Source organism: Varanus komodoensis, unplaced genomic scaffold, assembly GCF_004798865.1.
Source record: "Varanus komodoensis strain SLA01 unplaced genomic scaffold, ASM479886v1 scaffold1, whole genome shotgun sequence".
Lineage (NCBI taxonomy): Eukaryota > Metazoa > Chordata > Lepidosauria > Squamata > Varanidae > Varanus > Varanus komodoensis.
Window position 1 is genome coordinate 77,330,142 of NW_025335268.1, and position 12,765 is coordinate 77,342,906.

The window sequence follows — 12,765 nt, forward strand, 5'->3', positions numbered from 1 at the left end:
TCATTTCCTAATAATATGTAGGGCAGGATTTGCTTTTTCACAGCTGCTGCACATGCGACAACTTCCTTTCTTTACTCTATGCCTTTTCATCCTATTTAAGTTTAACACATGTTTTCAAAGGACAGTAAAGCAAATCTTTGTCAGAGAACAAGCTCTGAATGCTGGCCAAATCCTCATGGATTGTTATCAGAAAGAGACCAGTCAGGAGAAAAGCTGTGTTTGTCATACAAGCTCAGACACATGTTCATACATGAGACACTGTAAGTGAGCTTATCCAAAAGCAGTAACACAATACGACAAGTTTGCTGAACTTCAGAAGTCTGTGGGGTGCGGATGTCTTTGGCACTGGAGTATGAACTCAAACCAAAAACAAACATGGTTAATTCAGGGATGTCTATCCATATAAAGAATTCTTCTTTTCTGGGTTTATACATTTTTTCCTGAGTGCTTCCACAATGCTCAGTTATTCCATCTTCTAGTTTAAACAAAAGGGCTGTGCATTTTTGGTCCAAGCTTTTCCCGTCGCTGCAGCTGTGTCACAGAGGAAGTGACACAGGAACTGGGCCATCTGCAGACTTTCCCTAAAGGAATTGCTCACGCACTGTCTCCATTCTCAAGGCATTTATGTGCCCAGCATACAGTGAAGAGAATCCAGTTAATGTGTTATCCCATCCACCACAGCCCAATGCTATCCAGTGTAGAACTATACCTGTCAGCATGTGCCAATGGGTCTGCACCATCAAAGTTAGAATCGAATAGCAGTGTAGGCTGAATTTAGAAACCAAGGCACCAGAGTCAGCAGAAAGCTTCTCCTCTCAGCTTAGCTTTCCTTTGCCCCAATAAACACTTCCTCTTCCCAAATCTTGGATATAAATATCTTGTTTTTAATACGTTCTTCATTTGCTTTTTTTCCTGATGCCTTGCAACATTGTGAGACTGTTTGGTGTTGTGGTTTTCAGAAAAAGTTTGCAAAATATGTCTTTGAACTCTACCATTGTGCTGAAGAAGTTCTCAGGGTCTGGGGTGAGGTGTGTATAGTTAGATATGAACCGTTATTCATAACTTAGAAGGAGTTCATACTGACCTTAATGGCACTTATTTCAGAGTAGACATATATAGAATTGTGCTGTTCATCTCACAATAATTTCTGCAAATATCCTGTTAATGTTACTTCTTATTAAAAAGGTAATGTTTCCTCAGAAGGCACTGCTGTTCTGGAGGAATTTCGTTGGTGTCTCTGCTTCCAGATCATCATCTTCCTATGGAAAGCTAATTGTTTGTTCTTGCAATTGTCCTTCCAGTCCAAGGTGTAGACTGGTACACCGACGCTGTATCTATCTGGATTTCAAGCTCAACGAAGGAGCAAAACATGTGCAGCCAGTTCCCCAAGGTAGGAAGGCTGGAGCAGCTTAAATCATAATGCCTGGATGTGAGTTTCATTGTTATGGGGTGAATTCCTAATGTGGAGTGTCTTTGATCTCAACAGCTTCCTAATTATGAGGCAAAGTATTGTGCCTCTATATGATCATCTGCTTTTGTGGGGAAATCTTGTTTTCCAAGGCCAACCTAAAGTTTACACTTAGCGGATAGTGCAACATCCACTTTTTATATATAAATTGAATCATGGGCTTGCGGGATGAGATGAATGCAGTAGAAGCTTATCTCTTCATTTCCAAGTTGATGTGTGATTACAAATCCCTTCCCCTGCCAATGGGGATCTTTATCCTAAAACACTACATGGAAAGGGTGGGGTAGGAGGGAGTGATTTTCAGACAGAGTATTAGAGATAAGTCTCTCCTCAACAGATACTGCATACTAAATGAAAGGCGTGCCCTCGTCACATACCTGCAATTTTCAAAAAAGCAAGATATAGCTGCATTTTAAAAATCTAGTGTTTGTTGGCTCCAAGTCACCTGATCAAATGAGAACACAGAAGTGGCACCGCTCTGAACTATACCTTTGATACGTTATTTCCATGTTTGTTTGTGTGCTCAAATCCTGTTACACTATAAATAGCTCAGTTCTTTTTAAACTCTGCACTTTTCCCTGCATGGATTACAAATTCCATGTAAAGGAAAAGGCATGGTAAACATATACTCCATCTTGCAGACTCATCAGTGAAAAAATGCATGAAATAAATACACTGATGAAAAAAGTATAACTATAGCTTTCTACCAGGAATACTCATGGGTTGTTTTTACATGTAAGCTAAACCAAATATCCTTATAAAATTAGCCACAATATGCACAATCATCATGTGGATACATTTGCTTCCCTTGCCCAGTTTGGAAGACTAATAAGAAAGCTGCAGTTAATCGCAGCTTTCCATTACACATGATCCAGAACTATGTTAATTATTTGCCCACAAGCCAGTATTCATAATCCAACTTCAAACCACAGTTTAAATCTGGCTTATAATTCTGGCCTATTTGGGAACAATTTACCATATTTCTCAATTTGCTTGTCATGGGTGGATGTGGTAACTTGCAACTTCTTGCCTAGTCTGCTTATGCAAAAGGGGGACTGATATGAGAGTAAGGGGCCACATTCTGCTCATGCATGGTCTGACTTATTAAGCAAATATTCATGGTTTAGAATTAGGTGTCAGCTTGCCAAACTGAAGGGTCACCTGCACATGTTGTTGTGACTGCACATGTTGTTGATCGCTTGTGAAGTGGCTCTTCCATGGCTGAATCACTCTGTTTTCATTCTAGCAAACAGATGTTTCCTACTGATTTAGGGCCAAACTATACAAGAGATTCAGGACTGGATCTCCCAGTGTTTTCTTTTCTAAATGAAATACAGCTATATTGGCAGAGAACAGCCAAACTGATTGGAGCCAGTGGGTGAGGAAGAAGGGATGATCTACTCTTTTCTCCCCACTGGGATATCTTCCAGTCTAAATTATACTGCTATTCTTCCTTAGTGAAAAAGTACAGTACTTTGGGGCCAAGAAGTGCGGGGTTGATTTTGAGTAGGAAAACGACACAAAAGAAAAGAGCAATTAAAAAACAAAACAAAACACCATATACAGCCATGGCTTCCATCAGATTAGCAGCCCCTTGCAGCTGCATTCTATTGAAACAGAAATGGCAGAAGATCCTATTGCATCAGATGTAAGTTGGCCCTCATTCTCACAGAAAACAGATGTTTTCCACTGGAGATTCACTGAAATCAGTCAATAATATTTGAAAGCATTGTAGGATTCTCTGAATCAGTTGCAAAGAATCTGTGGTTGGTTCCAAAAGCTTTATTCACACATGGATCTTCATACTCATGCCTTCCTAGCTTCCGCAGGGCTCATTTGAATAAAGACTGGCAAGGCTTTCTTTGTGGCCTCAGGATGTGGAGCGACAGCATTGCTTGGCATATTTGTTAGGTAATGTGCAAAGAATGCTTTGCAAGTTCGCTCGGCAAGATTTTTCAGCTGTGTCTGTGAGAGCCTTCTCTTTGTTTATTAGTTCACATTTATATTAAGTTCTTTTGATTGCGCCAACGGAGTAGAATAAAAAACAATCAGAGGTATAGTTGCAAATCAAAATATACTAGCATATAGACTGTCACTTCAAACATGCGGCCATACTAAACCAAATATTGTCAGGAAACCTTTAGGAAACGGTATTGCAAAATTAGGTTGTTGCTTCCTTTTCCCCAAGAATTTGACCACAGCTAATGTAGCTGGTAAGATTTAATCTAACAGCAGGTATTAAATACACAGTTGCACTGATCTTGCTGCTAAAGTGGCCAGTGAGGATGTTCTGCAATATTTAGCTAGGTGCACATGACTCAGGATAGCAGAAAAAGTTTGCATCCTAAGAAATACCAAAAAAGAGCTGAACATGCTACACATGCAAAGGTGGAAAGGGCTTAAAAGAAAGTATCCCTAATTTGCTTTATATCAGGAGTATCAAGAACAGTCTCAGGTTAATAAACCAAGCAGTAAGTTATGGAGCAGTTACTTTGCATACAGCTTTAGGCAATCTTTGCAGGGATTCATTCAGGACTTCAAAACTGTTTACTGAAAGATTATTATAATGATACCCTTTTGCACATTTGATCTATCTTGACCATTTATGAATTTATTTCTAGCCCATTTAGAACATACCTGTAAGATAATGTACCTTTTTGGATGACTTTTGGATGCTGGTTCTGGCCTAAATGCTGCCATGGAGGAAAAGGTGCCTGGATAGAATGGCTCAAAGCCACTTTGTCCCTGAGCAGGACTGAATGAGACTATCTAGGCAGCTGCCCATCATCCCTCATGGCCACACGTTAAAGATTTTCTTTTATTGACTGGCACGAAAGGCAGAAGGCCACCCCGAAGTCAACTTTTGTGCTCTGCAGGGGTAGTTGCCAAGCATGTTTCCCAGCCTCTTCCTGGAAACAGACAAGGTACACTACATAGACACATGTACCTCTCTATTTCTCCCTCTTTCTAGGCCGTATGGAGCTTAGAGAAGCCCTGCAAGGAAAAGCCCTAGCTTATTTGTAGAGGACGTGCTTTTCATGCGCAGGGCCCTGGGTTGAGTCTCCAGGCTAAGTCCCCTGTCTGCAACTCTGGAGAAGCACTCCTGGTAAGTGCAGACACTCCAGATCAGGATGCACCTCTGCAAGACAGCCTTGCATGCTCCCCAACAGGCCACTTTGTGCCCTCCAGATAGTTTGGTTGCAAGTCCCCAAATCCCGGACCATTGGTCATGCTGGGACTTATGGGTTTCCCAAAATACTGGTGGACGAACTGGGTTGCCTGCCTGCTTTTGTTTTCCTGCCATTCTTGTCTAGTCTGCCTAGCTGGTCGAAGGAGACAAAGAAGGAATGCATCCTTCTCTTGCCCAGTGGGGCTTAACGGGTAAGCCACCTAAAGCTTCAAGGCGCAGAACTGGATTTGGACATTGGAAAAAAAGAAAAGGCTGTTTGGAAACTTAAAATAAGCATACAATTTTTAAAAGATCTTCAATTTAGACTTCATATATAAGAGCCTTGGAGTCATGGCTACAATCCAACACAGCATTAGCTGTGCTGGATTGTGGCGATAGTACAATCTGGTATCCTTTTATCTAATGCAATCCTATGCATGTTTAGACAGCAAAACGTCCTACAATTTCCAGCATTCCAGCAAAAAGTCCTACAACTTCCACCATTCTTTTATCAGTCATGTATTTTTCTGACTAAAACCCTTTTAAGAATGCAATAATTACAATATTCTTGGGCACCATTTGTTCATTGCACCTTAAATCACTAGGCACTTTATAAAAAGGGAATAAAGGGCTTGCTCACAGGTTAGAAATCTGTATTTTGCAATCTGGATTCAAGGTGTAATAAGTTATTTCCTAAGTATACATAAAGGGCTGATGTAGACGCAATGCTGTTCAATCCACAGATAAGAAAATGCATGGGCCATTGAATGCCACGTGGCACCTTTTTACATGGGTGTGTGTGTGTGAGAACAGGTGGAGGATAGATGGAAAGTAATGTTTGAGGGAGTAAGAGCAACTATGTGAGTAATGACTGAGAGAAGACGCAATCAGGGAATGAATTGCTGATGTAGACTGAGGAAACCAAAAGGTGTTTTCCATTATATAAGTTTCCGTTGTCAACAGAAACAGGTGTTTCTGATGGTGATGCCCACGAGGAGTCCTGTGCACCGGTGTTTTGCACTGGTGTTTTGTTTTCTTGGGATCTTTATCCGAATTTTGGCAAAGCTGGGGCTTGTGATAGAGCCTGTTGTGGACCTCTCCCTCTGGTATGTGGGCGATCGGCTACGTAAGCTCCCATTCCCTGAAGTTCAGAGGCTGCAGCACCTATTTCACCTCCCATGTGTCACAGAATTCATTTGGGGTTACTTTGTGAGCTGTAAAGCACTCTTAAGTATATAACTATTCAATTCTAGTTTTATTTTTAGGGTATCTTTGTATATGTGTCTGTTTGAGGAAAATAGTGGTCTTTTATCTGGTGCTTCCCATGTCAGAACTTTCCAAGTGAAGGAATTTGGCTTATTCTGGGAGAGATGCCCAGAGAATGGGGAGGATGTCGGCTTGCAAAGACATTGATGTGGTTGAAACCCATGCACTAAATTGTAAACTAAATTTTCTCTATCTGCAGCAAGATAATATTTCTTAGCAACAAAATTGCAACACACAGAAGAGTATCACAAAGGGTTGCTCCGTTAGCATGCAGCACTTTTTATCCTCAGATTTCAAAATGAGTTATGCTTAGGAGTTTTTGATTCTGTCTCGCAAAGTAGCATCTTAATGGCAAATTGCCATGCGAGATCAGACCAGTGGTCTTTCCAGTTCAACATGCCGGAAAAAATGCTTCCATCTCTACTCTCTTCCCTCCATACATCATTTTGTATATCTCTATCATGTCTTTTCTTACCTTTTTTTCTAAGCTATTCAGTCTCAGCTGTTGGAATCTTTCCCTGTAGGGGAGTCATTGATCATTTTACTTGCCCTTTTCTGCACTTTTTCCATCTCCACAATATTGCTTTTTATATGTGGAAATATTCTGTGTTGGCATCATATATTTGTATGCCTGTATACAATCATACAAATATATGACTTTGGCAATTTAATTTTCATTGCCTTTCCTAATAACACCTAATGTGGAGTTTGCCTTTTTTGCAGTAGGCACACACTGGCTCAGTGCCCATGGAGATGCCCACCGCAGTCCCAAGTTTCATCAATCACTGCAAACTCAGATCCCATCAGTCAGTAAAGCTGGAAATTTTTGCTTACATTACTTGACATTTGTTTCATTGAATGACATTTGCCCTTTTGCTCCCCATTTTCCCAGTTTGGAGAGATCCCTCAGGAGCTCCTCACAATCCCTTTTGGTTTTAACCTTCCTAAATAGTGTGGCATCATCAGCAAACCTGGCCGGTTCAGTGCTCACTCCGAACTCTTCATCATTTACCAATAAATTGAAAAGCATCGGTTCTTATACTGATCCTTGTGGGAGGCCACTGTTTACCTCCCTTTATTGAGAAAAATACAATTTAGTCTTTAATCAATTACTGATCCATGAGAGGACCTCCCTTCCCTTTCCATCACTCTTCAGGAGTCTTTGGTGAGGGACTTTCTCAAAAGCCTTTTTGAAGTCCAAATAAACAATGTTTATCAGGTCACTATCAAAGAGGTGTCCAGTCTGCATTCTGGAAACTGCATCCTGATGCTGCCAAGTAATTTTTTTCAAAAGCAGTGGTGATTCTCACCATTGACATCTGAGTAAAAGATGTATTAGTACTAGGCTTAAAGAAAGAAACTACCAAACATGGAATAGAATGCTTTCAAAGGGAAACTAGCAATATATGTTGCCTCAGCTCTGAGTTATCTTGATGTATGTTAAAACCATAAAATGAAGAATTTTTACTACACAATGGTGTATAAATGTTTAAATCTATCTATCTGTCTATCTGTCTATTAAATAAAAATCTTGCAGTAATACCATTAAGAATGGTTGCCTTGTGAATAGGCAACAAAAGAACTTTGGGACACTGTTTTTCTTCTAAATAGTCTCCCCTACATTTCTCTCCTTCCATACTCCCAAACAACTCAGTCATGGCTTAGTTGGCACATGATGGGGATGAAGAGCTGAACAACCTATAGGAACTAGCCTATAGGCATGGGTTGCATTTTCCTGCCAAAGTACGCATTTTAAAAAACTTAGCTACATTAAAATAATCATCCATGTTATCATTAAACAATAACTATGAATGGAAAAAAACTCAGATTAATTTTCTTCCTTCTAGAATATACACAGTGGGAACTAAAACAGACAATAACCGGTTAAAACCCAAAGTCAGGGAGCCATATAGCCTTGTTGAATCGACGTGAAATTCTACAAGAACAATTTTCAGCACCTTGAAACCTTAGTGGGGAAGAGTATTCTTTCATTAGATGCCTAATCATTATGATAGATTATATTTTTAGATGGCATTTGTAATGGTGAAACAACACTTTTGGAATACTTAGCATGATTAATATAGCATTTTAATTTTATAGAGTGCTTGTGGCTTTTTATTGGATGCACTTTTAAGAATGCCCAGCGACGTAGTTCAGTACTGTTATGCCCATTTTACATAGATTAGACAGATGCTGGCTTGCCTAAGGAACAGACTGATACAGATATTGCAGCAGGCTGGCAATGTGTTTAATTATGTTTACGAACAGGCCTTTGTCTTCTGATTAATTCTACTCTATCACTGTTCTAAGTTATAGAATGCCTCTGTGTGTCATAGCCGTTGCAAATGCAAAACTTTAAAGCATTGCTGTAACGACACATATACCTTGACATACTATAACATAATCTAATGTTGTCTGCTGCATGCAAAGTTCTTCTCTAAAAAGCTCTTTATTTTTTATTTTAGGTTGGACAGCGTTTATTTACACCCTTGCTGGCAACATGTATATTGGTAAATTTATTGAATTTTAGGTTATTAGATACTTGCCTGTGTCTGCAAAGGCGGATGCTATTTGCTTTGTTGACATCCCACCAAGATCTTGTCTCAAGGAGCCGTTTCATTCTGGAAGCAGCGGCACAGGTGTGGGCGAAGAATGCGGCCCAGCACAAGAAGGACCTGGATGGCCGGACAATTACAGACGTGCTTCATTATATTAGAGGATGTTGGTCCCACAGAAGTATGGGACTGTGCCAGATCACTGGCCAGCTGTCTAGTGCATTACAGTACTTTCAGCTGCCTGTGTGGGAAATGTGCCTAATCTTGAAGGGTTCCCTCTCCTGAAATAGGTCAACAGGGTTCGATACCACCTGGGCAACCTGCATGATAGTTCTTACTTTGTATATCAGCAGCTAATTATCTTCTACTGGACAGATCGCGTGCAGCATATTGAGCTGCTACCTAGTGTTAGCTCGGTCAAATAACAAGAAACCTCCCTGAGCTTTATTTTCATTCCTCAGAGTCAAACAGTCATTCTTACGTTAGGTCCCATCCCGAGTTGCACCTCAGAGCCACTGAGCTCTTTTGCACTTCGTTTTGTAACTTGTAACTGTACTTGGGGCAAGCATTATATCTTTCTTTTGCTTGGGGATCCTTTCCTCCTGTGGGTCTAAGAATACCTTTGGGTTCCCCTGGCTTTCAGGATAGCTTCTCATGATCCTTTCCCAGCACCACCTCCTTTATACCCTGGTGTCTATCCCTTGTCTCTAGGGCCTTGAGCCACATTCTTGACTTGCTTGCTCTGCATATCCAGAATGAGAGAGTCTAAAGTCCAAATACCCATTAAGTCCAAAGTCCGGTTCATGCATAAAGTAGAAAAACCTGTGAGTTCGGTACTTCCAGTTTGGGTGTCTTGCAAGGGACTATGGCGACCATGCATGAATTGCCATATTTTAGTCCAATGGCAGTGGTTAAGAATAGCCATTTTTAAAACTCTTTGGGGATTTCCTGCCTACACTGCTCTATTTCCTTTCCACGTGCTGTTCAGTGATGCTGGCTCTCTAGAGGGCAAAGACATAGCAGGGACATTCATAACATTCCCACTAGACATTGTGAAAGTCCATCTCATGAGTGAGCATGGGTGTACAGTTATTCTATGACTGTACCAGATATTTTCAAGGAGAGTTTAAGTGATTATATAGATTATAGAAGCAGTCTGATGTATAATAGCTTATAACTATTGGGTTTATTAAACAAATTGCCTCTTAAAATATTTTATTTTCAAAGGTCCTGCTGGTGCTCAAAAGAAGGCAGAGCCCCACCACACTGCTGTGTTGGATGATGAGGACTGTGTTCGGGTCGAGAACAAGGTATTTGCAATTGATGTCTTTGCCTCAGCAACTTTTTTGGTTCTGTGTTTTGCTGAATGTTTCTGGTAGTAAGTAATTAACAGTTATTAAGTGGAGAGAACCCATACTGAGTAAGCAACTATCTCTGGAAAACAAAGTGGTTAGTACAGTGGTTAAAGAACTGTTGTCGAATCTGTCTTCTGCCATCAAAATTCTTTTTACACCAAGTTTTTGATTCTCCAGAGGGAAAGCCATATTAGCCTTTTGCAGAAGAAATGCAGGGCAGTATCCAGTGGGGCACCTACATCCCTGCAGGATACAAAAAGTGACAATCTCTTTATGAACAGTGGCCCTTCGTGGCCAGTCATCGCACTGCTCTGCCTTTGCATGTGAAGTGCAGTTGCTTAGTTGACATGCTAGGAAAGTGATTCCTGTGCAATAACCCATTGACTCCCAGAGTGGAACTGCTTGAGTCAGTGGCTTGGATTGCATAGGCTTCACTTAGCTGTATTCTGCTTTTTTCTTAATGACTCAGAAAATAGCAGTGGCTCTCAGGAGGCCTTCGTTATAGAACCAGGCCAAGATAGAAAGCATTTTTCTAGCACTAACAGTGACCTATACTTACTTACTGTCCCTGATTGCCACGAATGTGGCACTGTGGCACAAAACGGTGCTGCAGTCCACCACAAAGTGATCTGAGAATGGCAGATCGCACGTGAGCATGTGGCAGCCCCTTGTAGTCCAGCTGTGGTGCACAGCTGTCTGCAGTAGACAACTGTACTGTAGGAGTTACCCCTGAAAAAGCAGTTATGCTCATTCCAAGGGGACATCATTGTTGTTGCTCTTCTATCCTACCCCATACCTGAAGGTCTCTGCCCACAGCATGCACAAACCTGGGAGCATATAAAGAGGATGTTGCAGAATTGGGAAACGGGCTATGAGGAAAGGTTACAGCAGCTGGGATTGTTTATCTTAGAGGAAAGGTTAGCAAGGGGAGAGATGACAGAGGTATTGCCATGCCCTACCGGGAGGATTCATCAAAAGAAAGAGAAGTGGAAGAGTAGGGGGAAAGCCAGCACAGAGGGCCCACCTAGAGCCTGACAGCTGGGAACCTTCCTTTGAAAGAGCAGCCTGGGCCCTTCTGGACTCTTCCTGGAATTTGCCCAAGGGCAGGAGACAGAGCTTGACGAAGGACATCCCACAGAAAGGAGAAGGATCACATGCAGGCAGCAGAAGTCCAAACAGAAGGCAGAGCATGGGGCCTCCTTTAAAAGCTACATGCTGACCTAGCTGTGCTGATTTACAGCCAGCTATAAATTAGCCCTGCCGGAGTCTGTGCTTCATCGCAGACAATGGCAGTTCATCCCACTGCTATCCTTCTCGGATGTCACCCGTTCCTTGATATTCCACTATCTCCCTGGACCACTCTCTTAGATGCCCCAGCCTGGCCTGCACTCTCAGCACAGAGAATTCCTCAGCCTGACCCCTGGCCTGATTTTCCCCTTTGAAGATAGTGTCACCCGGATGTGGCACTGGCAGACACAAGAGCAAAAGTGTCCATAATTATGCATGCTGTAAAGCAAGTGGCGAGGGAAACATTTTTCTACTTTTCTAGAGAAAATCTAGAATCTGGGGTGATCCCATGAAACTGATTGGTGTGTGATTCAAGATAGAGAAAAGGAAGTACTTCTTCACGCAGCTAACAGATACACTATGGCATTCGGTGATGGCCATCAATTTGGATGGCTTTAAAAGGGGATTAGACAAATTCATGGAGGAGAAGTTATCAATGGCTACTAGCCCTGATCGGTGTATGCTACCTCCAGTAACAGATACAGTGTCCCAGTTGCTGGGAAACATGGGCAAGAAGGTGTTGTAATCATGTTGCCCTTGAGGTGACCTATGGGTAGGTGCTTGTCCACTGTATGGACAGGATACTGAAATAGATGGACCACTGTTTCTTATGTTCTTATGAAGAAGTAGCACAACAATTTTTTCAAACAGTATTTTAAAATTAACAGTTTTTAACCTAAGTCACTCTTGTTTGTTTGGTGGTTTGTTGTTTTGTTCAGTCTCAATGTATTTATTAGAATTGGTGTTTTAACTGTTCTTTTAAATACTGTAAGCTGTCCTGAGATTTTGGTATAATAGGACGGCATACAAAAGTTTTTAATAAATAAAAAAACCAATTACATTTGTATGCCTGTAGCATGGGCATAGGCATGTTGAATGAGCATGAAATTTGGGCTGGATCGGCATGTTCTTATTTTTTATTGTGGAACTTTGTTTTCCACTGGCTAAGCATCAGCTGAAACTCAGTGGAAGATCACTTGCTTGAGATTTGTTTCCTGAAATCTCCAAGTAGGGCTGGGAAAAGCTCCACTTGGAACCTGGAGAGCCATTTTCAGGCTGAAGCCCAACGTAGTATCCCCAGGTGTTATCGGACCTTCATGCACATGGCCATTGAACTTGGAGGCAGGATATGATGGGAGGTGTAGTCCAGTGCCTCATGAATGAAGGCTGAAAATCACAGTACAATTCTAATCACAGTACAATTCACAGTACAATTCTAATTTCAGTTGCCCAGAGAGCCTCCATTCTTAACAGTAATAGGACTGTATAAAACAAAGAGACTCTGCATGAGGTATTTTTCTGTGTTCTCTCCCATCAGTTAATGATATTCCTTTAAATCTGTTGAAATCATTAATAAAAGCAATCTCTTCAAAGTAGCATTATTTGAGTATATATCAAGTTATATAGCACAATCCATGTTGGGAAGAGGGTGAAGGTTGACCAATTTTCATTTCTGTTGAATCTATTTTTCCCTCCCATGCTAAATATTTGTGGTAGGAAATATGTTACATTCTAGCTTGTAAGAGTGATTTATTTTCTGAAGTATGAAGACATAGTTGATTTTTTAGGGGGGGAGAAATCATGTTTGTCACTTTTTTCTCTTGCTTTTCCTAGAAAATGGATCTTGTGGGAATGTTGGGATATTAGGAAGGAAACAAATGCATC

At 41.1% G+C, this 12,765-nt stretch overlaps 1 protein-coding gene across 1 annotated transcript in view; it reads left to right on the forward strand.

Annotated features, from left to right (window-relative positions):
• The window catches only part of PIR (pirin), a 33,128-nt gene that overhangs the window by 15,691 nt on the left and 4,672 nt on the right, over positions 1-12,765 (forward strand). Inside the window, 4 exon segments of the mRNA XM_044430943.1 lie at positions 1,302-1,331; positions 1,333-1,390; positions 8,369-8,413; positions 9,686-9,768. Coding sequence (XP_044286878.1) covers positions 1,302-1,331; positions 1,333-1,390; positions 8,369-8,413; positions 9,686-9,768 — 216 coding nt within the window.